Source organism: Sardina pilchardus, chromosome 6, assembly GCF_963854185.1.
Source record: "Sardina pilchardus chromosome 6, fSarPil1.1, whole genome shotgun sequence".
In the NCBI taxonomy this organism is placed as follows: domain Eukaryota; kingdom Metazoa; phylum Chordata; class Actinopteri; order Clupeiformes; family Clupeidae; genus Sardina; species Sardina pilchardus.
Window position 1 is genome coordinate 27,126,389 of NC_084999.1, and position 26,285 is coordinate 27,152,673.

At 43.6% G+C, this 26,285-nt stretch overlaps 2 protein-coding genes across 2 annotated transcripts in view; both read right to left on the minus strand.

Annotated features, from left to right (window-relative positions):
* Positions 1-1,845, minus strand: part of phactr4b (phosphatase and actin regulator 4b) — a 60,781-nt gene extending 58,936 nt beyond the window's left edge. The window contains exon 1 of the mRNA XM_062539266.1: positions 1,724-1,845. The gene's annotated coding sequence lies outside the window, so the exon portion shown is untranslated. The remainder of the gene's footprint in view (positions 1-1,723) is intronic.
* A 17,978-nt stretch (positions 1,846-19,823) lies between these two features.
* On the minus strand, positions 19,824-25,310 carry LOC134083431 (endothelin-2-like). The gene is made up of 5 exons (XM_062539755.1): positions 25,250-25,310; positions 23,145-23,298; positions 22,354-22,470; positions 21,547-21,711; positions 19,824-21,420 (listed from the first exon to the last, which is right to left on the minus strand). The coding sequence occupies exons 1-5, from the start codon at positions 25,308-25,310 to the stop codon at positions 21,330-21,332; spliced, it is 588 nt and encodes a 195-aa protein (XP_062395739.1). The 3' UTR covers positions 19,824-21,329.
* Positions 25,311-26,285: the final 975 nt, after the last annotated feature.

A 26,285-nucleotide genomic window follows, 5' to 3' on the forward strand; every position in this document is an offset into this window, starting at 1 on the left:
CACACACACACACACACACACACACACACACACACACACACACACCTTCAAAGGGAGGGAGAAACACTTGCATCACGCCCCGAGCAGCAGTAATGACTGGAGGAAAATGAGGCCATGCAGCACCCCCTCCCCCATATCTCACACACACACACACACACACACACACTCTTCTCTCTCTCATCTCCAGAGGGCTCTTTCAGATCAGTGTGGCCAGCTCAGATGCTTCCAGTCCAACCACACCAGCGCAGCGCAGCACAGCGCTGCACAACACTCTCACAAAGGCAGCACAGCTGGTAGCCATAAGGGAGGCACATCACTCCAACATGCCTATCCAGCCTGGATGGGGACATGAGGCAAAACACGTAAGAAAAACAACACAACAGCAGTGCGTTCAGTCTGCCCTTCAACTGATTTCAAATACCCCTCAGCCATAAGTGAAAACAGAGGAGAGAAATAACTGGCGTATGAATGCACCTGGTTTTCTCAACAAAATAAAATAAGGCACTTAAGGCACTGCCGATAGATGGTAACGCTCGGTTATCTACACAGACATTCTCCTCCTGATGTCAACCATAAATATGTAGGTAGGTGATCAGCCTCAGGGTGACTGATGGCAATCACCGACAGGCGTGAAGAAGAATGTCGATGCTCTTGAGGAATGATTGATGTTGAGGCTGCACCGTCTCCTGTATCATCTCAATAGAGACTCGCTAGTCAATGGGCCATGTCTAATCAAATGATAAATCAGAGACAAAAGACAGGTGACAGCCTACATTCCACTTCCAATGGCAACTTACCAGTCACTCATAACAAGAGCGCCAGCGGCTAAACTGATTTTACCCCGAACACAGGAACGTACGTTTCTCCCGCGATCATCGTAGATCCACAGTTAATTGGTTAAAATAGGGATACAACAGTCCAGTGCAACGAATGGCGAAGCCAGCAACTCCGTGCGAACCGTAAAAACAAACGCATGGTACTGCGCTCTGACCTCGACGGCGCGAATACGAAGCATCCAAGAGACGAGATACACAGAATTTGAAATTCAGAGATGAAGATGAGCACCCGTGTCGTTGCAACAGCAGCGGCGTCGGCCAGGAGTTGCTTGACTAAACAGCAATCATTTCAAACCCGACAACGCCTGCACCGTCTTCACTCCAGCACAGCCAACAACCAATACATCGCCAGCGGGAGTAACGTTGCCTAGGCTGTATTGACAAGAAGAGACACTCAGTTCAGACCTCGACATTAAAACTACAAGGTTGTTGTCCATTAATTAACTTGATTTGCTGATGCATGTTGGCATTTAATCGTTCAAACTAGAGAGCTCGACATTAGATTTTTTTGTCATCAAATAGAGGTTGTGTTTTTGTCATCATCATTTGAGAAGGCTGTGACTGCCATCAGAATGGGACTATCCATTCTTTTCAAAGAAGCGGAATTACAGACAATAGATAACTTTGTTATAGTTTAAACATTATACCAATGTAACAAATAAATTGGTCTAAATCGCACAAAATAATTTCTATAGATTCCTTATTTTTATAAAGATTTCGCGCGTTTGATTTTTGTGGTTAGGATACTTTTTATCCGTTGTGCAGTCAAGAACGGTTGCTTTGTTTAACTTTCATTGTGTGAAACAGTAGCGTCGTTGATGCTTTTCAGGGCAGGCTCTCGCATGACTACATTGGTACATCAGTGGCTAATAAGTAACATTACTTACCTTCCCCTCTTACGTCTTACGAATTGCCCACCTCTTCCTCTGACTCCGGTTTCAGTAGATTGCAATTGTAACAGAGCCACTTCCTCGCCTCTCATTTTTCCAACCCCCATTGAAACTTTTTCGCTATGTACCGGAAATCATGTGGCCGGCATTTTGGTATCTGTAGTCCTATAACAATTGAGTGAAACTGCACAGAGTAAACGTTTTGCTTGACAACACAATTTAACACACTCCATTACCCAGAAGGCCAAGTTAAGGAAGCGAGCCAAATTCACACCAAGCATCCCGGGTACCCATCCCCTCCAAACATGTAGCGGCATCAGTCAGGATTTGCTGGATTGCTTTCATCGTTTCAAAGGGCATCACCTGTATTCAAAGCAATAGTAGAAATGAGAAGCAAACATTATGCAGTTAGGTAGTAAATCTTTTAACTTATTAGTATTATCAGAGCCCGTCCCTTATTAGACATTCTCTGGTATTATCATTAGCCTATTACTATTGCTATTACTATTATAATTATCATCATTATTATTATTATTATTATCATCAGGCTATTAGTGAAGACGTTTACAAATAGACTATGACAAAAATAGGCCTATAACAACTGGAGTCATTGCCTTAAAAAGACCGAAAAGTCAAACTGGATAAGCAGGTCTACATTGTCGACATAAACATTACTCAAATCATAAGAGGTCTCATAAGGTTGTATACCATTTGCAAGTTACTATGGTGTGTTTCAAGTAACTCAACTGACAGTCATGGTAAAGTATAAGGGCTTTTGGAGATTTTTTACAGTCCACCAGCCAGGCCAAACTAACCTGGAATGTTAGGGTCGTTTTGTTAAGCGGACATACAGTATGACTGAACTGCATGGAACCATTGTGTCATGAAAGTGTGTGAATAATTTAATGTAAGCTATGATGATGTGATACCACAATGTGATTTCAGTAGGAACAGCTGTTCATGGAGTCGTTCACGCTGCTAAATAGATTAAACTGGCGAATGTTTGTTTGAGCCAAACAGTAAACAAGCTTACAGTAATGTGTTGAATGGCTGAAACAGTGTGGCTTGCAAAATTGTGTCTGTTTCCAATTTTACAGAGCCAGCACTGTGTAGTCTACAACCACCAGTTTTATTTTTTTAATTATTTTTTTGAGTGCGCACACACAGAATGGAGAGCCAAAGGTTCAGCACAGACTCTTTTTTTCACAAACCCTACGATGCAGTGGACTCTGCAGGAACTCCTCACACATTTGTACAGGTGCACAATAGAGCGTGTGCTGGCATACAGCTGTACGGTGTGGTAATGTTACTTATTAGCCACTGATGTGCCAATTTAGTCATGCCAGAGCCTGCACTGAAAAGCATCAACGACGCTGCATGTTTCACACAATGAAAGTTAAACAAAGCAACCATTCTTGACTGCACAATGGTTAAAAAAGTACCCAAACCACAAAAAGCAAACGCTCGACATCTTTACAAAAATGAGGAATCTTTAGGAATTCTTTTGTGCGATTTAGACAAATACATTTGTTACATTGGTGGAATGAATGTACCAAAGGCTCAGCACTGCAGAGATTTTTCTTGTGAACCCTGAGATACACTTTTATAGTCCCCTGCAGGAACTCCTCACACATGTACAGGTGCACTATAGTCCCCCGCAGGAACTCCTCAGACATGTACAGGTGCACAATCGGGAGTGTGCTGGCATACAGCTGTACGGTGTAGTTCTCCAGAGACACCACTGAGGAGAGAGAAGACCTGCAGGCAGCGAGTAATTAAAACAGCCCAGAGAACCATTGGCACCTCTCTTCAAAGCCTTGAGGACATTTACTCCAGTAGGCTGCAGAGAAGAGCAGCAAGCGTCTGTACTGTATAATACACCACACACTGGCCATATTCTTTTTGACACCCTATACCCTCAGACAGGCTTAGGGTCAAGGGTGTGGACAAACCGCATGAGAAATAGGTTTTTTTTTTCCCCTCAGGGCCATAAATGAGTTGCTAAGAGACGAAACTAAGCTAAGCTGGACTTTAATTATAGTGTGTTGATTGCACTGGTTTTCTTATTCTGGTTTTAATCCTTTTTTTTACACCATATTTATTTATTGCTGCTGACACTTTATCTTTTTGTCTTCATGCTGCTAAGTGAGAGATTGTCATCTTCATTTCTTTGTGTAGTGATATAGCCTACTATGACAATAAACAATGTTCAAAAAGAGCTATGTGCACATCCCACCTTGCAGGTGCAGGACAAATGGAGAGTAGCTTCAATAAAAAGAATAATGATCACAACACTTCTATTTGCTCCCATGTAATGGGTTTTTTGGGGTTTTTTTTGCCTGGTGAAGACCCAGTAGGGTCGAAACGTTGTTTGTTTTTTACACATTAAACAACGGGAACAAATAGCAGTGTTGTGAACATTACATTTCTTTTATTGATGACAATAAACAATCCATCTATTTATCAATGAAAAGCGAAGGCCAATTTGTCAAAAGACATATTGAATTAGAATCACACGCTGCTTTTAAAGGCACTTGGATTTCTTGTTGCCTTTTTAAATCAAATTTGAGAACTGTGTTAGTGCATTGCTCTGCCAGTCAAGGAGCTGGGACGTGTGCATTGTCTCTTCACTCAGATCGTTTTAATTACATCATGTACTAAACATGAACGTATGGAGCAGATGTGCATAGTTTCAGCATATCCTCTGTCCACATGAAGCCAAGGGCCAAGCCATAACCCACTGTGGCCTCACGGAGCAGAACCGTTATGTAACTCTGTACTGCCATCTTGTGGTCAACAGGCGGGACTCTCACCAATCACCACCAGACAGCGGCTGAGTATCTGAATGGCCCCCCTCACAGACTTTCAGACTTTGAGGTGTGTTCCCGCTAGCTTCCTGAGGGGTTCAGGGCTGTTCCAGTGTGGAATAGTGAAGCGCATGAGGACTCGCTCGCACCCTTTCTGTGCTCTTTCCAGAAGTCTGCATCTGTACAGCCTTTGCAGATTCCACTGGTGAATGCAGATATGCAGACATCTGCATCTATGCAAACTTCACTCAAGGGAATTAACCACAATTCATAGCTTTGTGATGTGAAACAGGGTCACCCAAAGGGAGACTTGAAACTTAAAAATATCAGTAGACATCTGCCAAAAAATGGATACAGAAATCTGTTTGCAACACAGTTTTGGTGTTGTTGTCTTGTTATAGCAATTTGAACTCTTATAGCCTCTCGAACTCAGTCACATATCAACAGATGTTAGTTAAGTCTTTCAGGGGTTAGACAAGACATTAGTAGCCTCACAATATCTGTGGTCAACCATAATTACAAGTATTGAGGAAATTGTTAACGTTAGAGAACAAGAATGAAACCATAAAACCATGAACATGAAAAAAAAAAAGTTGGACTTTTCAGTGTTGAGCAGGAAGCTGTGAGCTATAAAAGGGTTGTTTTTATGTGACAGCTTTGTTGATCGAAGCAACAAAGCAAAGGGACATCCCCCAAGCACAATTTTGGAGCCAGGGTTTCCTTGTCCAAAAGACACTCCTCTCTTTATTGACACAATAACTTTAAAATGTTAAATTTCAATTGCATCGACTAGACTGAGCCACAACACAGCACTACAGTATCGTCTTCCACCCCCCGTGATTTCAATATCCTCACTGAAGTTCCTGGACCAAAAGCCTTCCTGGTTCACAGAGAAGTCAGATATCATTCATCACCAATTATCCTCTGCCATTTCGGTTCAGAGATACAATGAATGGAAATATATGGAAATGACATGGTCACAGACAAGCACAGAATCTCACATGATCTAACATTTGACGTATGAATACAACAGTGGTGTAAATCAAAATTAAAACAATCCACACTTTTGAACTCCAACACACACTCTCTGTCTGTCTGTCTCTCTCTCTCTCTCTCTCTCTCTCTCCAATCACATCAAATCAGCAATTTGGTATGGTCATAAGTATTTATCTTTCAGATGCACTTCACTCTTTCCACATTGCCATTGAACAGTTAAAGAGCCAGTCCATCCCATTCTTTATTACATGTCCCTCACATGTAGATATATCATATCATTCAGGTCACTTAGATTTACTTTGGAAAGCTACAGTATAGCCACCCAGTCACTCACTTAGCCAAGGCAAACTAAAGGATGTAGTAACTTTTGCAGGGGGACACTGCCGTGGAATGGAGATTTCAACGAAAACAAGAGACGTGCATGTCCCCCTGCCTCATCTTACGCAAGACCCTGTCAGCGTGTTATCAGAACAACAGCAACACTGCTGCCCATCTGCCCCTACGGAGGGATTCACTCAGCATGGCCACCGACTGTTTCTGTAGCGGACACAGCGGAGCATTTCCTGTCCTCGTGGTAAAAGAGAGAGTGCGCTTTCCGGGGACCATCCTTCGCGGCCACGCGCTAATAATAGAGCGTTGGGTGGTAATTGAGAGCGTAGCAAACAGATCGCGCAGGAATGTCGGCTTGAAACAGACAGCTGCAGCACATTCCAGCATACACAGCTGGATGCGACCATCACAGCGTATGTTTGGGTACGCACGCACATGGATGAAACATAGCAAACAGGCTGTTTTTCAGTCCTTCCAAGAGTCTTTGTTCACAGAAGACTGGAAGGAGGTGTCACTAATTTTGAGATTGAAAAATTATAATTGGACTGAAATTTAATTAGATTAGGCCTACATTAGATTTAACGATATTGACATTGTGAAGAGTAGACAAGGAGGAAATGCATTTCGCGTCTAACCAGAAGGGCATTAAAGCAGGAAAGCGCACTGTGATATACACCGTATGGGCAGGTGGAGCATAACTAAGATATGTGCAGTGTAGACAATAGTATACAGTATTGTGTGTGTGTGTGTGTGTGTGTGTGTGTGTGTGTGTGTGTGTGTGTGTGTGTGTGTGTGTGTGTGTGTGTGTGTGTGTGTGTGTGTGTGTGCACGCGCGCGCACGCGCGCGCTAGCTTGTTGATGTTGGTGCACCACGATGTTAGATGCTGGACTTCCTTGGCCGTCTCATCGTTGTTGCTGATGAGACCAATCACCGTAGTGTGGTCTGCAAACTTGGCAATGGTGTTAGAGTCATGCACAGGTGTGTTGTCTTTGGTGAAGAGGCAGTACTGGAGTGGGCTATGATGTAAGAGGGTTTGGTCTAAAATTCTTTAACTGTGGTAACTGTTTATGTAAGTCAGTGGGGAGAACGTACACATTGATATGTGCACATCAATGCCCACAAACTCTCTAATTCTGTGTAAGTCTCATTCAGTCCAACACAATGCAATGCAAGTAGAGGGGCTTTGCCAGTTTTTACATATTTAATCCCAAGATGACATTTCCCACTCGTTCTATAAATACTTCCTTTAAAAGGCCTTGTGGATTTCCATGTGTCCATAAACTTTAAATCCAGGAATGTTGGATTATTTTCTTGAACTAATTGGGATTAGTTGGCGCTAAAACCTTATGACAACTGGAGGATGTACTTGACCTAAAAGTTCTTGCCGTGAAATGACCCAAATCATGGCCATATGTTCTGCTCCTGCACCTGCTAATATTCACTGTTCATGGACACAATCCATATACACAGAAGTATGTATTATAAAAAGTATTCAGGACAGTGAATGCCGGTCATTCTTTATGTCAAACATAGCTATACCATAAATCAGTGGCAAATACAGTTTTCCCCAGCTTAGATTGGTCAGGGTTAAAATCATAACCCAATCCTATAAGATAAATACAGAGTTGTTGATAAGTAAAACCATTTGTCTATGAGTGCATGTGTGTGTGAATTGGGTACGCGCATGTGGCCAGAAAGTCTGATGATCATGTTTGAGAAAACGGTATCATTTGTTTATGTGCTAATCTATGATGTGATTGCAGTTTAAAAGGGGGAAATGGAGCCAGACCTGAATACCATGAATATGAGTTACCATGGAGCCACATCACAGCAAATACACCCTCCAGGTACAAAGCGCAAACGAAAGTAGCGTGGGGTGTGGATGGTCAATGGCTATTAAATATTATTATCTATCAGAGATAAGGATAAGACCCACATGTTGTCCATCTGCCTTGGCGTGGCAGATGATTCGTAAGATAGACCAAATGTGGTTCTCGTGAGAGGACACGCTATACTGGTCAGCCATGACTGCTGGAAAGAGAGCAGCCCATTTGCCACAATCCCAAGGTCACCTTGCAGGTCACGTTAACATGAAGAATTTCCAAATCCAGAACATACCATGAGGTAACCACCCGCTTTCCTAATTTTACTCTATCTTGAGTGCAGCATAGAAGTATTTTAAGTAAAGAGCAAACATCAGTTGGCCAAGGTGATAACTTGTTGTTTGCCTGTCCTTAATGATTAGCTTTTTTTAGGGAGTAGAATTGATTAATTGCTTCATTGCTCTATCCCTGCAGATCTTTGTAAATTGCCATTCACATGGCAACAGTCTGTTACGGATGGGACTTCAGGAAAAGGGGTTCTGTTCTGTCCAGAAACGTTGTTATACAGGGTTAAAAACCCTGTCCGACCTTTGTCCCAGTGACAGTCTGATGACCTGACCTGAACACCACAAAGCCAGGACAATGTTTTTAACAAAGCCGTAATAGTTTTGAACCATGTAATTAGTTTCTAAATTAATCACGTTTAGAAGGCGTATCTGGCCAAGTCAACATGTCCTGACAAGGTTTCGTATGACTATTCGTTGTCTAGTCAGTGACTCAATGGCTCTAATGATAGCCGAACTTTTCCGTTTATATCACGTTACATGTGTCAGTAAGCCCCCGGGGGGAAGACAAACACAGATAGAGATGCATTTCCTTTATGGAGATCTCACCTGGCCACGGAACACATCTTCTCGCATGGCTCCAAACGCGGGACTCTCCCTTATGAAGGTCTTTGCAGAAGGTCAATGGCTTTGGAACAAGGGCAGAAATAGACAGAGAGGACCCCATAATGTCATTGACAGGCAACAAGCGAAAAAATGAACTAAAGCCAATTGAATCTTTGTAAACTTATTTGATGCCATTCTAAGGGCAAACACGGGGAGGTCAACAGCACAATGCTTCCACATGTTAGATTGTTTTAGAGCACAAAAGATTTGCACATTGCCTGACATTGCTCATTGCCCATGAATTAATGAATGAATGAATGAATGAATGAATGAATAAATGAATGAATGATTGAACAGGTCCAGAATGCTACAATACATTAATTGGACTGCAATCAGTTATTGTTTGTGAGAAGGTTCGATGTCTCCTGCGCCCCATGCAAGCAATGACTTTTGAGTATCACAGGAAGCTTCACATGCAAATGTGTGTGCTACCAGTGGCATGTGTGTTCCGTTGTGTGTCATGTGATTAATTTGATAGTTAGCGTGCGATAACGTTGTCTCGTGGATCCATAATGTGTGTGCATTAATCAGAGCCGTGGCACACCATGCTGTCACCGTGTGGTCTTGTCTCAGTTACACTACTGTACGTGGGTTCCTCCTGGGCTCACGGTACACACACATCATTTGCTTGTCAGATCCGTCTGCACTGGAATGACTGATTAGCGTGTGTCCCAAAGTGGTGAGTCTTCGTCACTGCGTCACTGCGTCACTGTGTGGGGTCTGATTTGTTGTCAACAGTCATCTGCTGTTTGGTGGCATTAGTCATGATGGGGATTTCTGCCGATTATGAAACACACGACAGGAAAAGTACTGATGAGCCTGGTGCTTAGCCAGCAAACTGACTGTGACTATACTGGATCCCTGGCGTGCGCTGTTTCTGTGTCTGTGTATTACATAACACAACTCTGGGTCTACCTCTGTCACACTCTCTTTGTCTTAGGTGGTATTCCAGGTGTTCAGATATTGGCATGTAAGTTATGTTAGATAAAGTAAGTAGATTTGCGTCTAGAATGCCATTAAAGCAGGAAAGCGCACTGTGATATACACCGTATAGGCAGGTGGAGCATAACTAGTATAATATATGTGCAGTGTAGTGTGTGTGTGTGTGTGTGTATGTGTGTGTGTGTGTGTGTAAGGGATGACCACCACCGAGGTGTCTCGGTATACAGAATTAATGGACGGGGAGGTGGCAAAGTGCTCCACGAAGCGATGCAGAGTGGGGTCCTCTGCCAATTCCATTCATTCCATATATGAGGACACCTCAAAGGCTGTTGATCCTGCTCATCGCCTGGTTGCCCCTCATGTATAGACAATAGTCATCATGCATCTATAGCACACAAAAAGAAACGGTTCAGTTTAAAAAGGAGCCTACTAAGGAGACTACTTTCTTTGGTTTCTGACAGTGATAACAAAGGGTAGTTAGATTATTTACAGTTGATTCCATTGCGAAGCCTGCTTCCTAGTTGAACCCTCATTTAACATACTTACCATTCAAATAGGCACTGATATGGAATGGCGATTAAACATTTGTGATCTACTTCATAGGTGTCCCAATTAATAGTAGGCCTAACCCTACCAGCCAATCAGAGACATTATGGTAATCGGTATCTACTGATATAACTGTGGATAATAATAATGCTATCTGTCATGTCATCTTGCATTGTCATGATTGCACCGCCATGATAGCATTTTACAAGCACTCAAACAAAACTGGCTTTTGATAGTTGGCAGATAGTGTGATAAAACGTTTAAATGTTTGAACTCTCACCCAGATTCCTGACAGCAGCAACTTATGAAAGTATACAGCATCGTCTATAACAAGTTTATGACTATTAGCTGTACCACACTCACAGGCTCTGGCCCAAAATGCTGTGCCAGTAATACTGCCTTCATTGTGCAATATCATGTGCATGTATGACATTACAAACCTATTAGATGCAGCCCTATGGCAGACACCAAGTTACACTCCTTCTTCAGGTCACTGGGTGAACAGTCAAGGCCTGAGAAACATGAGGGGGGCAATTAGATAGATGGCGCGTTGGCGCTAGGCTATCGGGCAGGGAAATGAGGAGAATGAGGTGCTTGTTTGTTTGGGTGCTTGAGGAAACAGCCCTTTCCTGTTGTGGCGACGGACGGTCACACGTGAAGGAGCTGGACTACAGAGGGCTGGCCACGCACAGTGCTAATGTCTTTTCTGGGGAACAGGAGGGCCGGCCATCCACAACGCTAATGTCCTTTCTGAGGGATGGAAGGGAGCATGTGCGTTTGGCCACAACACTAAACAATCGAACAAGTGAAAGTCGTCTCTCGGGGGAAAGTCTACGACAGGAGCCCTGCCAATTCAGATCTGAAGTTGGTGTCGAACTTGCGAACATGTGCAAGACCAATTAGGCCGACTTTATAATGTTGCTGTCAGGTTTCCAAGAGTATGTCTATTCTCTCAAGGTCCTTTGTCTGGGGATGGAGACAGAATAGGAAGCAGGGAACCAAGTGATGTTGTGACCCCAGGTCAGGTGGGCGATAAAGTTACTCTGGCTCAGCATTCATATGTAAATAAATATAAAATATTTTAAAACATATTGTTTTCCCTACTCCTTCAAATACTGCACCAGGATATGATGATGCCAGAAAATGTACGTGTAACAAATACATGATCAAGATTCATCTGACTGAGTTTGTAGAACCTCGGTCTGGGAACAGTGTCCAAAGCCTCCAAAGTCCAAATTCTACAAAGCACACCCTCCCAAATCCTCCTAGCAGGTGTCACCATTGACTAAAACAATCAGATTATTTGCTGTCTCGACCCAAAGTAAACAAACAAGTAAACAAACAGATGAACAAACAACACTGGCAAATACAAAAGAAAGCCTTCTCTGCTTTATTGATACCACCATTTCTTATGCATATGCTGCTGCATGTAAGTTTAGCAAGTTTGCACATTGTGTACACTATAGCATTTTTTTTTTCTACAGTGTCGTAAAATAATCTTCCACCATTGTGCCCTTGAGCAAGACACTTAACCTTGAGTTGCTCTGGGGAGAATGGCCCTTCTATAATTGACATGTAAGTCGTCTCTGGATAAAAGAGCCGTCTCATGCAGGGTGAGAGTGGACTGGGCTGTGGTGAAAAATGGGTCCTCAGCAGTGCATACTCATTAACTCAGCTCCTCTGTGTCTTCGGCAGTCAGGCCATGGCACACTACTTTACACTGATGTACCCAAACATGCATGACCTTACGTTACTAATTCACTCCTCTGGTCTTTGACGGTGATGATGATAGTCTACTTTGTTATGTAATGTTGCTTTAGGATGCGCATGCTGAGTAAAGGACTCATGGATATACCATGACTGACATTTTATGCATGATGGTTCTTAAGAGCTACATTGTGTTATACAGTATGGCTATGAAGCACATCTAAAACATGCCAAAGAGAATCCTGGTTAGGAGGACATAACAGGTACTGTACCAAAATATATCAACTAGAACACAAGGCACACTGCACTGCACTGGCGTTTCCAACAGATTTGTAGTCTACACCCTTGATTTCCATCAGCCTTTTTCACCTCTCTTCCGAGGTCTTTGCGTAAAGCAGTCTTTCCATGAATTTTATATTTATGAGTTGATTGTAAACTGGTATTTCATTAAATGTGTCCTATATGCACGTTTTTTCTTTCTGTATGACAGCTTCCAAGTCAATGATGGTAAACTGACTTGAAATGGGGAGAATGCCGTGCCCAACTGTAACAACTGTGACTTGTCTATCTGCCCAGGTTCTAGCTCACTTTGATGATCAATGCTACCCAGCTGATACAAGACTCTATCTGTCATTCCCTCCAGATGACCCCTTGATCTTGGCACAGATCTCGGAATGTGTCTCCTGTGTGATATGTCCTCATGGATGAAGGAACAACACCTTCAGCTGAATGTTTTGTAGGCCCCCTCTGTAGACAATAATTTCTTTACCGATGTTTCACTTTTGTTGTCGCATTTTTCTCTACGGAGCTCCCCCTTCATCTTTGGGGTGCATATTTCACAACCATGCATCTCTTTGGTCTTTTCGATGACTCTGCTATGATGAACATTTGAAAAATGAAACCACCACTGCTTGTTCTTATAGCTAGCCGACATGGCTAACCCGTGCTTGAGGGGAGTGTGTGTATGTTGAAATGATTGATTGCCTTAAAGCATTTGATGTTTCTCACTCATTCTCGCTTCTCACAAGACATCCCGATTCAGACTTTGACAGGACGCAAGTGCAGGTTCTGCCAGGTTGGTGTTCGGTTGGAGATGGTAGGGGGAGCAGAAAGCTGCTATTTTCACCACAACAGGTAATTTACATGTAACCATCACAATGGTTTTAAAACTGTTTTAATAAAGAGGAACTATGCAGGTTTGGCAGGTTTCACCGTTTTCTCGTTTTTCTCTAAAAAAAAACCTTTAAGTTCCAAACTTGCATAGTTCCCCTTTCCCAGCCAAACCAACATGACATCACAACCTCAACATCAATGTCTCTTTCTCTCTGGTGTCTTGATTGACAGCTGACTCACCCTCTCTGACCATACTGTCTCTGTTGCCCAGCCTCTCTGCTTTGTGCTATTCAAGATAAGGACAATCAGCCCATACCTAACTCAATGTGCCACCCAACAGGCCACGTTTATCTTGCGTGTCTAACGCCCTTCCGATTGACCTCCCAACTTGTACGGTGAAACGACTACAGATGACCCAGCAAATAGTGGCGCATGTGGACTTTAAACAACCACAAGTATTGCCCCACTGCTTATCAAGGATAGCATCTGTGGCTAGCTGTAGCCATCTGTATCAAATTCCGATCAATAATGCTTGTTTGCAAGAGTGACATCCTGTTCCAGCACCCACTTACTTGAATGTTGTTGTAAAAGCTACCACCCAACTACTGCACTCCTTCAGTGAACTCATGCACACAGTAGTCAATCCAGATTATTCTCATCCGTAGTCCCCAAATGGTGGAACGCACTACCAGTTGCTACCAGAACAAGGGTGTCCCTCTCTATTTTCAAAAACATCTTGAAGACAGATCTTTCCGGAGTACCTCCATCCAACAACAAAACACACTTAATTGACACTTAGCATGCACTTCTTCTCCATCCTTACACCTTTCCTGTCTACATCCTTGGCTCAACTCAAACCTGAACTGGCATCCTGCAGTTGTTAAGGTAGTAGGCCTACTATTGTTGCACTATTGTCTCTTACTCATACTGTATTACATTATATTGTTACATTGTAATTACACTTGATTACTCTGGTTTTGTACGTCACTTTGGACAAAAGTGTATAAATAAACCTGACCCTGCAAGGCAAAGCCAGTTGCTTTGGTAAAATTTACAAAATTAAGTTATTGTGCTCACATGAACGGCCATAAATTAAGCTTTCCAACGATATGTATATCGAGGGTATTTGAAAAACTATCGCTAAGATAACCGCATTCAAAGTTGACATGGTTATCCTGTCACGACATGCCAGAAAAGGAGAAATTCTCCTTTTTAAGCGGCGTGGACAACGGGAATGACTGCTAATGTGCTGAATCTTCATCGGGTTTAAGAGCCAAAACGCATGTTTTTCCGTGAAATTTGTTCACAATATGAAAGTGTAGACTGTACTGTCGAATTAAGCGAAAACGTGAAATTCAACATTTTAGCCCGAACGTTTGTTTATCGTGGATTTTCTGAATTTCCCCTTGGGGATCAATAAAGTATCTATCTATCTATCTATCTATATAGCATTGAGCGCAAAGCGACTTTTGCTTTGCAGGGTCACAAATGTAAAAGTGATACGATCCGGGAAACATGGTGCAATTTTGCCAACTTATGATTCTGATACCATCCTAACAACATCTACGATTTTGAGAGGATGGTGTCCAGGATTTTGCTAGGGGACAGTAGAATGTTGAAAGGATGGTATAAGGGTCAGGATGTTATCAGAAATTGCTGACATTCTCAGAGCGAAAATGAAAGATTTTTGAGTGCGCCACGTGAATGGTTTTCCCAGATTGCATCACAAATGTAATGTAAAATGACCAAGAGATAACAACTACATCCAACATATTGTTCCTACCATTATTGAGTTGCTATGGTACTGGATACTGTGCACTCACAGGGTTGAATATTGAGGGAAAAGGGGGAACAAGACACCATTTAATCAGTTTCTTATCAATGCTTGTCTACTTGCTATCTCTTCCTCTCCCTCACCTTTGACACACTTTTCCGCTCATTCTCCACTCGCTTGCATGCAGCGGAGAGAACTTCAGACGGAATGTGATTGAAAAATGACATCCTGTTTTTCCCCCAGTACGTGAGCTTGGCCGCTCGGCAGCCCTGACGCCACTTGGCTTTTAAGAGTCAATCAGCGCAACCAGCGATGTGGGTCCAGCAGCTACCTTAAACTCAGTGACCTCTCTATAAGACCTGAGGCAGTGGATCAGTTGATCTGCAGTCCATAAACCCTCACAGGCCACAAGTCACTGTCACATGGCTCTTTTGTAAGGTTGACGTTTATACCAAAGGTGTACAGTACATAATAGATGGGTGTGTGTTGCACAGAAGGCAGAGAAATCTAAAGGTCTCTATGTAGGCGATAAAAATGCGTCTTCGGTAGCACATTGTTTGGCCTTCGTATGATCATTATGACATGTTTCTTGTGCAACACCCTCATTGAACTCATTGCGGCGTCGCAAGGACAGCTGATATTGTATCTCAACAAGACATAGAACCAGCCCTACAAATATTTGAAAGTCATTGTCTGATCATAAAAGTATGACATGGCTGGAATCGTTTCATTGTAAATAGCTGGCTGGGTTGGGAGGTTGGGTAGGGAGCCCAATTACACCAAAAACTAACCAGGAGTGTGTCTTCCAAAACCATAGTTACTAAGTTAGCAACTTTGTTGGTTGCAATGCAATTTCCCATTGTCAACCAACTAAGTTGTTAACAGGTTAGCACTATAGTTTTGGGAAACACAACCCAGCTGGGGGGGGGGGGGGGGACGGACATGTCATGCATGCATATACTGCAAAAGGCCTTACACTTTAAATGGATAAAAATCTTGCGATACTTAATGCCACTTACTGTAGGCTACGTTTACACCGTCCTTCAAATGTGACCCAATTCCGATGTGCAATATGGACATGTGAACAGGGAAAAAAATCACATGTATTCCACATTGGTTTCAGGTCTCATTCATGAGGAAATAAATCAGATATGACTTTGCTATAATCAACACAATAAAACAACAGCAGTGACTGGCTGCAAAAGTAAACAATGTCACGCAGCTCGTGCCTGTCACCCTGGGTTGACAGATACAGGGCACGCTCGTAAATTCAATCTGACACAATAAAAGTTAAATACAATGAAAAGTGAAATTAAATAGTTTCAGATTATGCTCAGAGTGCTTGGAGTGGCAAATTACGGACCCACCCATAACGAGGAGTTCACACGTTGGCAGCAGTAGCCTGATGTTTTACATGTCTCTCAAAATAAACCCTGAGCACACTGAGGAAGGCGCAAAGCCTAAAACGCGTCTGTGCAATAATAAAAAAAAACACGTTTAGATGCAAAGTGCGACCTTTTTTCCCTTTCTCAAAAAAAACCCCTCAAAATTGATGATGAAAGTGCCGGTTCCAGTCGGGATGGACTGACAGTTATTTGTTTACATTGCCGCCAACAAAGTCTTCACTGTACTGTGCAATAAATGCATTTAGATAATGAAGGGATATTATGTTAAGTGGCACTACAAGTCAAAGGCCTATAAAGCAGCCTAACTCCAGGTCACCTTTGCACGGAACAAGAGTGAGTTAGCTACGATAGCATCCTTGCATGTACAATACATGTAGCCTGGACATTGACCTGTCACCCGACGAACAAGACTTTTTACCGAGGCTCTTACAATGAATGCGTCTGATAGTTATGTCACTTGACCGAGTGATATATAACCTCCATAACATTGCACGCCTCCATCCCTTCCGCTCTGTTAATGATGCACAGATTTGTTCACTCTTTCATTATGTTCCAAATATCACTGCAACTCACTTTTCATGGTCTCCCCGCTGAATCCCTTCACAGAATGCAATACATTCAAAACTCTGCAGCCAGGCTCCTCACTCATACCAAATGATCTGCACGCATCACCCCCATTCTCCATCAACTCCACTGGCAGCCAGTTCCGTCCCGGATTAAATGCGGAGTACTATTCACCTTCAAAGCCCTCCAACCTTGCTCCCCCCTACATCTGCGACCTCTTGACCCCTTAGGCGGGGATAACATTAGCTAGCGGCAAGCGTAATGCAACGCTCAGACCATAATAATAATCCAAAACATTCTATCTTGTTTCTAAGTTACGCTGCTGTCAACGTTGTTACTAGAGACGGTTATCTTTGTAGTTACGTTCTTAGGCCCCGTACACACTTAGCCGGGTATCTGCTTAACCGAAGGTATTTGTCTACGTGTGGACCTGTCATCCACATGACAACACACATAACCGAATGTTTAAAAAAACTGAAGTGAAGTGAAGTGAAGATCGCATGCGCATGCGAAAATGCGCATTCTCCGTTTATAAATTGACGTGTAGTCAGAGATAACCGGAGATCTGCAGTTTCGAACGTCAGAATATGCGCCAAAACCACAACAAATCTGCTCTGACGTCAAACGTGCGACCTCTGTTCACTGCAGAAGCATGGATCTGAGTGCCTTGAAACCGCAGATGTTCGGTTATGTGTGGAAGGTTTTTCTTCCCCAAAACGAGGTAATGTGGATAAAATTATTTTATAAACGGAGGGGAGGAAATATTGGGTTTTAAAAATACCCGGCTACGTGTGTACATAGCCTTAGACGATCCGATTGGTCAAAATACCTGAATATTCTAAAACTGACATTGACGAGCCGAGCCTTGCGCTTCAAAGTTGAACCACGCTCAGTTTGTTCAATGATTGTTCCTTCCCGCTCACTCAGATCCTCTGACCATAACCATTGTCTATTCCCTCCACCTTGGGTGGCATATCCTTCAGTGCCATGGCCCCCAAACTCTGGAGCTCTCTCTCCATCAACCTCTTTGTGACTGTAGCCTACTTCTCTTCCTTTCCCTCTCACCGGCGGTCCACTATCTACCAATATGACTTTGTTATCTGGCCTACTGTTCCTCTGGTTTCTCTAAAAAAGTATGAGCGGTGACAGAAGTTGGATAAGAATGTTATAAATTCCACCCCATGGTGCTGTTTTACTGGTTTATTTGACAAATAATGCACCTGCTCTATAAGAAAGCCTATTCATATCAGAATAATGGAAGGTCTACCACATCCACTGTTTGGGTAGCCTGCGAAGACCCAGTGGTTTCTTATTTGGCCCAATTGGTATTGCAGTTGAAGGAGACCATCTGGAGGTCGATTGGTGGGATTTTGGGCCACAATAATAATTATTCATTTTCGTTTTCGTCCGCTCACCTGGCAAGCTAATGCTAACCAGTAGCAACGAACGTAATGTAACTGTAACGTAGGCTACCGGCACTTGTGCTCTAGAACGGCATTTGTCATGGGAATTAAAATCAAAACCCTGCCCCGTTGGAGGCATCTGCATTTGCCCTGCTGTCTGTTTTTCTGTTTCATTTCAGAGACCAAAATTCCAATGGTGCTCATACGGATTGTCTCAAGTGTTATTCAAATTAGTGAACCTTTCAAACACAGATATTTCAGATGAGCCACACTCAAACACAGATGTAAACAGGCAGTCCAAATAATTGGATTATTTCAGAACTGTGCATCAAGGCCTGCCAGTGTAAACACAGCCTTAATCACTGAATTCATGTGTTTCACTCAGACCCACAGGTGTATAAAATCAAACATCAAGTCATGCAGTCTGCATTCACAAACAGCTTTGAAAGAATTTGTCATTCTGAAGAGATCAGTGAATTCAACTGCCATAGGGTTCGCAAAGCAAGATCCATAAAGACATGGTCGGATGAGTTTGGTGTGGAAGAACTTGCTTGAGCGCAGTGACCTCACCTCAACCCGATAGGACACCTTTAGGATTAACTAACGGAGTCAGGCCTTCTTGTCCAACATAGGAGCAACCGTGGCCTACTGGTTAGGGCTTCGGGCTTGGAACCAGAGGGTTGCCGGTTCGATCCCCGACCTCTCCACAGCTGAAGTGCCCTTGAGCAAGGCACCTAACCCCTCACTGCTCCCCAAGCGCCGCTGGTTGGGCAGGCAGCTCACTGCTCCGGGTTAATGTGTAATTCACCTGTGTGTATTCACCAATTCTGTTAAAATTGGATTAAATGCAGAGAAACTAATTTCCCTCACGGGATCAAAAAAGTACATATTCTATTCTATTCCTCCCAGAGCTGTTAGCTATCCTATGCCCATAGACTTCGGATGGGGTGTCTAAAAGGTCCTGTACATATAATGGCCAGGTGTTTCAATACTTTTGTCCATATAGTTATAGATAGAGGAGCAGTGATGTGATATGAGCTTGCTGCAACTGATCTATTTGTTTGATTTATTTCTTTCTATTGTGAAATCATACCACATTAGAAGCATCAGAGTTTCATCCTTGCCAGATGTGTTTATGCGTTCTGCTTAGTCAATATCGACAATCATCTCGCGCATGTTAGCTCCTGTTCAGCTGGCTTCTCTGTTTATCTGTGTGGATGATAATCTTGTGATTGCTGGTGGCTTCCCTTCACCACTCAATGCAAAATAAATGATGTCATGATATCTCTCTACCAATCAATCCTCTTGGATGGGGCTGTTTCACGAGGGCGTCGCCACTGTCTACAAGTTCGGGATTTGTATGTTGACAGTGATCTATTCTATTTATTAAAAAAAAAAAGTAATTGGCCAGAACTATAATTAATCTTTGAGTTATTGATGACAGGATAAGGTTGTGAAGAGGGCTGGTAATGTAATGCTTTCATTACAAACATGGTTTCTGGCATGAGTTTAAACATGGTCTCTGGCATGGGTCTCACACCTGAGATTTGTCTGTCAAACCAGGTTTCAGATTGTTGTTACTTTCTTCGCAGCAGGATCCACAAATCAGATAAACAGAACAACAAATGAAGAAAAGTAAAAAGTGTTATCATAAATGTGCTTTATTTAAATTGAACACATCCATTACATCCATGTTAGATAAATATAATTTGTGAAACATACTCTGGTTAAACAATGATTTATCTTTGTCTGTGTATGTCTTTCAAACCAGATGGAATATATTGTGGAATACAAAGTGATATAACATGAGTATAAACAAAATAAATAATTTATTATTTCTACATAAATAAATTCTACATGTAAATAATATCTACAGTAATGATGATTACTGAAGAATAAGATTATGCAAAGTGCCACCGTGGTCCCCTAAATAGCAACCAAGCTACAATATTTTGAGGAGGTTCTGGTATATCTGATAAAATAACTTAGATCATGTAGCCTACAGTCTTCCACATGACTTCTCTGGAGGTTCTACCCCTTATCCTACCTACTCCCGGTTCCTCCAGTTCACCTAAAGGACCATTAGACATGACTAACTAGAACAATAAACAAGTTCCCATCTCTATTCAACCAACGTGTGATGCATTCCAGCAGTTTTTGGCAAGTACCTTTTCTTTGTAACATGTTGCCATAACAAACATATCAGAGCGATGGTAGCTGAGCAGTACATGAAGCAAGCTGTGGGTGTTCCCACCAGACATGTTTTCATTTCGTTATAAGGCAGGCTAAACATGGAGCTAAAACACACCATGCTGATGGATGAGAAAGGTATGAACAGGTAAAAGAGTGTGAAGGCTTGTTTGTACTGAGAACAAACAAACACACAAACACAAACACTTCATCCTGTGCATACCTTCTCGCATAAATACACACACACACACACACACACACACACACATACTCCCATGCACACACACACACACACACACACACACACACACATACTGTACACATACACCCAAATGTTTGCCTTCATCATGTTCTCTCAGTGCATTTTCGTGTGCAAATTTATCTCTTGCAATTAAGTAATGTTATCATAACCTTTGCTCTCATTTCTAGAGCTTCCAGAGAAGAGGGGCCTGTAAAGACGACTGAGATAGTGTTGTTGAGCGCAACAATAAAAACACTCCCTCTGGACAACATGGAAACATACCAGTGTCCCATCCCACTTTTTCTAAACCAGAGCGTGCGTCACTGAGATGGTTCCCCATGGCTCTAAAGGGGCTGGCCCATTATAGCTCAACTCATGATGAACTAACAGTGATCACACACACACATCATGCCTTTACTGTATGTGCACACACACATACCAACACACACACCCACCCACCTACACACACACACACACACACACACACATTACTGCTCCCTAAACTGCAAGTCTGACCGCGTCGTGTCGTGCACTGTGTTGGCGCACGTTCTCTGCAGTGCACCTCCGCCTCGATGCCGGTCCTTGGATGTGTCCCGTATCCCCTCGCCGGCGGCCATCTTGTCTGAACGAGCCAGGACAGCAGGACGGTGCTTGTGGTCCAGACTCCAGACCATCTCTACGGCCGTTTCGGGACACCTCTTTTTGTTCTGCAGCTCAGTGGCCCCATGTTATGGCGCCCACTGGAGGGTGTGCTCTGTTTCGTTTGTTCTTGAGCTCGCGTTCACCTCTCTGTGTCCCTCATGCTGCTGTTTATGTGTAGGCAGGCTTTAGGGCCCAGGGGGCTCTCTTTCTGGGATGGGATGCCTCCTCCATGACCAGGCTACTGTCACCAAAGAGCTTCCTAAAAAACAATAATATTTAATATCCCGTCAGAGAAGAGAATGCTAATGCTACATTTAAGTTAGTTTAACGTTTCAGTTATGTTCATTAAATGCTCTAAGCTTCCTTGTGTCTAGTAGATGTTTACCTGATAAGGGTCAGCGCTTCTGAGCGTGCTCCATTGAAGGGCTCTTGTGGGGCCAGTTGCTCTGGTCCAGAGGCCTGAGGAGATCGCTGGACAGTCAGCATGCTTGTTTCGGCCTCCTGTTCTGATTGCCATGGTTTCACCAATACAATGGCAGGATTCTCTGAGCTAGGGAAAAAAAGACCATAGCACAATGTTAGGCTGAGTCAAAACTATTTACTTTCGTAGCATTTTAAACATGTCCTCTTTAGGAGCTGAACACATCTGCTGAAGATCTTACCAGTCAGTCTGTACTTTTCGTTTGACCTGAATTTGAACGTCATTTTGACACACTATATGTCGGCACTGCAATTGGGCAACAAAGGTATGGTAAATCCATTGCCTTTTCAGTATGTATGGATATAATAGACCTCTTGTCATTTCTAATAGTCTGTAACTGTCACTCCGGGGAATGATTAATCCCTGATTCGTTCTTGAATACCTCCCACTGGCTTTTATACCCAGTGTCAGTAGAGGCCAATCATAACATTTGTGTTCGCTGTCTGTGTTTGGGGAATGCCTATGTCAGCCAGCGGAGGACTCGGAGTCTGGGCGAGCATTTCTCATTAGCCCCGGGCCATGGGATAATAACGAGACACACACCCTCGACACACACGCAAACACACTCACATGAGTCAGGGCGAAAACGGCAAATGAGACCGGTGATCGGTAAGGTTTGATGACACTTCTGAACAACTGTCGGAGGTGTGACGGCTGGGTGACCTTGTGGCCGATACATAAATAAACACACATGCACACACGCAAACTCACCTGTAGAAGCAGAAACGGCTGCAAGTGTGATCGGCAGGGTTGGCACAAGCACAGCGTCCCGCAGACCTCCGCCGCCGCCGAGTCAGAGCGCTGCCCAACCCGTAAACTGTGGTTTTACTGCACCGAGAGGGAGAAAATGAAAGAGAGAGAGAGAGAGAGAGGGAGAAAGAGGGAGAGTCAGTATGCAGTAGTGTTTCCAGGCCCTCCCCACACAACCAGGCCCTCCCGAACAAGGGCTCCTCTCCTGAACCTTGCTCTCGCACTGTGCGGATACGACGGAAGATATGGAGCGAATATGTGTGAATCGTAATTACACGATAGTGAGTGCCATTAAGATTAAAAAGCGTGCCAGCTAGTCTCCAGGGATGACCCTGATTTATTTCCATAGAAATCAAAACAGTGACCTGAATAACTGATGTCATGTGATTGGATTGACATTTTTTTGTTTGAACATATTGAGATGGCAGGGTGTCGTTTTTCACCTGTCTGAAAAGGCTCCAACCGAAACTATGTGAAGGCGTAGAAGTGCGATGAGTGCATGCCTGGATGTGTCCGTGTGTGGGCTCTCTCTAGGTGCCTGTGTGTGTCTGAGCGTCCATAATACTTTCTCTGAGTCTTTCTCTTTATTTCTTTCTTTCTCTCTCTCTCGCTCTCTCACTCTCTCTCTCTGTCTCTGTGTATGTGTACTGTATGTGTGTGTGGGCATTAGACAGAGAGAGAGAGTCTGTACTCATAATGCCAGATGTTTATGTGTGTGTGTGTGTGTTGTTTGTGAGTGTGTGTTTTCTCACCTTGGCGTGTTCACCCAGATGATGTCCAGATGGCAGAAGTAGTGGCACTCTGAGTCCAGCTGGTTGGTGCAGGAGCAGCGCTTGCTGCGGACCTTTGGGGCATCGTCATCATCTCCATCGGCATCTGGCCCGTCTGCTAGCGGAAACCCAAGACCTGCAGGAGAGAGGAGAGATGCTCAGGAACACTTCTTCACTCAGGAACACACTCATCATTCACTCACTCATCATTCACTCACTCACTCACTCACTCATAATTCACTCATTCACTCACTCATATATTTAATATGTATTTATTTTTAATATTTATTTTATTTATAGAATATATTTAATCTGACCTCATTAACATGTGAAATGATTTATGCAATCAACAGTAATAGCAATATACAGTATTAGCTCACTGGTGGCATGGCACACAAGGAGACATATGATTGGCTAATGGTTGACCAGATAGTGCCTACTGTATATACTGTAAATGAAGGGTATAAGCTTACATCACGATACAAGACTAAAATGTAACTGTTGTACCTAATGTGCAGTTTGGTTGGATGTTGCCAAATATGACCCGATAAACCTGATGTTTCTGATGATCTATTCTGCTCCTAGATCAACATTGGCAGGTTGGAGACACAAAGGGCCAAAGGAATGTAGTCTGCAAAGTATGTGGCTAAGGCGTAGCTAAGTTTTTGGTTGTGTGGAGATCTGAAAGAATTTATCTGACATAATACCTCTTTGGCTATCTGCTGAGATGTTAAAGATTGGGTTATCACCATCATAAATTATGCCTCACACATAAACACTCACTTTCACACTCACATAAAATACACACACACACACACACACACACACACACACACAACTTTCCAGTACAGATCATCTTTGGACAATTCAGCTCTGAAGTATCTCCGTGTTGACATTCCAGCTTTTGTATCACAATTTACTGTTCCATTCCACTGTAGCCCTCTGAGCCGGGAGGTTATCTGTTCCTAGTACTGACGATTTGACTGAGGGACGGGACGGTAGCACAGTTCAAGCACAGAGGAGCAATTCAACAGGAACGCTCAGGCACACATCTGAATGTGCAGGTGTTTTGTGCCTGCTGTTGACTTAATGCTGAGTGCAAAAGAGAGACTGGGTTGCTAGAGAAGCAATGTGTTCTGGTGCTTTTGTTCAGAATGACAGCCACAGATTTCTCATGCTCATGCTGTTTGAATGGGCCCAGGGCAGCATATAGGCCATGTCGCTGTGCGTGTGTCACCCTCAGATGGAGAATGGCAAATACGCCATAAGTCAACTTTGACATTTTTGGGCTTTGACAAACTTTGACATGAGGCCCCCCACTTAATCAGGTAGAACACACTTTGCGTGTGAACAGTGATCTGTGAATTGATGGTCACACACGTCAAGGAAACTTCAGCTCAGAATATTAGATTATTCTTCCAGAGATTACAAGCATTCCCTCACAGGTTGCTCTCAAGATGCTATCAAACTTATGGGACACCATGTAAACAGCACATGGCTGATCTGAGCCTTGGACCTTTAATTCTATAACTACATGGCTATACCATGAATGGCACGGAGTCATTTCCACCTATGGCTGGCCAAGGCCCAGGAACATCTACAGTATTATATCTATTCACAAGTTCTGGAGAAACAAGCCCACCACTAACATTTGTAACAGACCCATTACTAGCATGGAGGAGTATTGGTGTCATGTCATCATGATGCTAGAAGACTGGTTTTACTAGGACTGTGAAGTCACAAGGTTTCCTGGCCACAAGACCATGGATGAAGTGGGGAAATTGGAAAACTGACCAAGGCTGCATTCATTTCACTGTAATTCAATTTCATATTTCACTGGTAATATTGAATGTTACTTAAAACCTGTTTCGTCAACTTCCCACAAGATTGTGAGCATATCTTCACTTCATGATGGAATGCAATCTACAGTAAAGCACTGACTTTTTCCACAACAACAGTCCACAACTTAAGCCTCTGACAGTAGACTACCGCATCTTATGATCATAGTGATCAGACATTAGGCACCCATCCGTTTTTCTCTTAAATATCAAAAACACTTATCTCTCTTAAAAGCAGAAGTGACTCACCTGTCTGCAGAGTCATCCACAGGGAGAGCAGGACCAGGATGGTGCTGTGTGCGGATGCCATTGTCCTTATCAGAGAGCTCAGAGTTCAGAAGAGAAGAGAAGAGAAATCCTCGCTGGCTGCCAACTGTAGACGTTGCGATCGCTGGCTGATGCAGGGAGTGAAGAATGCTCAGGTGTGTGTGTGTGGCTGTGCGGGTGCGCGCCTCTGTGTGTGTGTGTGTGTGTCTAGTGCAGTGCTGCTTTGCTCTGTGTTGTACACACACGCTTATATCCCCGCTGGGGGGGTGATGTCACAGAGGGAAGCCCCGCCCCCCTCCCTGCTCTCAGCACGCTATGGATGGCTGTGAGTTATACAACTGCAGCCGCCACATTCCAGGAATCTTTAGCGATTCGTCCCCCCCTTCCACCCACAGGTCACTGGGCCATGCGTGGGGAGAGTGTAGTGGCCACGCAGAGGCAATGGAGAACCTGAGTGAGGGAAGTGTTGTGAAGGTGCACATGTGTGTGTGTGTGTGAGTGAGTGTGTGTGTGTGTGTGTGTGTGTGTGTGTGTGTGTGTGTGTGTGTGAGATTGTGTCGACTGGGAGAGTGTAGTGGACACGCAGAGGGAATGGAGGACCCTGGTGAGGGAAGTGTTGTGAGGGTCCACGTGTGTGTGTGTGTGTGTGTGTGTGTGTGTGTCTGTGTCTGTGTGTGTGTGTCTACAGGGAGAGTGTAGTGGACGAGAGGGAAGGGAGGACCTGGGTGAGGGAAGTGTTGTGAGGGTAAATGTGCGTGTGTGTGTGTGTGTGTGTGTGAGTGTGTCTACTGGGAGAGTGTAGTGGACACGCAGAGGGAATGGAGGACCCAGGTGAGGAAAGTGTTGTGAGGGTGCACGTGTGTGTTTGTGTACGTATGTGTGTGTGTGTGTGTGTGTGTGTGTGTGTGTGTGTGTGTGTGTGTGTGTGTGTGTGCGTCATGCAGAGAATGATGTTCTCCTTTTACACTCTTTACTCCATTCAGTGTCTCATTCACTGAGCCGTCTCTTACGTCACTCA

Bases quoted from the DNA above. Each gene is read 5' to 3' on its own strand.
- LOC134083431 (XM_062539755.1), bottom strand. From the start codon at position 25,310: ATGGCATCCGCACACAGCACCATCCTGGTCCTGCTCTCCCTGTGGATG. The intron at 23,299-25,249 runs GTGAGTCACTTC...TCTCTCCTGCAG, and splicing joins GTGGATGACTCTGCAGACAG to GTCTTGGGTTTCCGCTAGCA. The intron at 21,712-22,353 runs GTGAGTTTGCGT...TTTTTTCCCTAG, and splicing joins AGCCGTTTCTGCTTCTACAG to CTCAGAGAATCCTGCCATTG.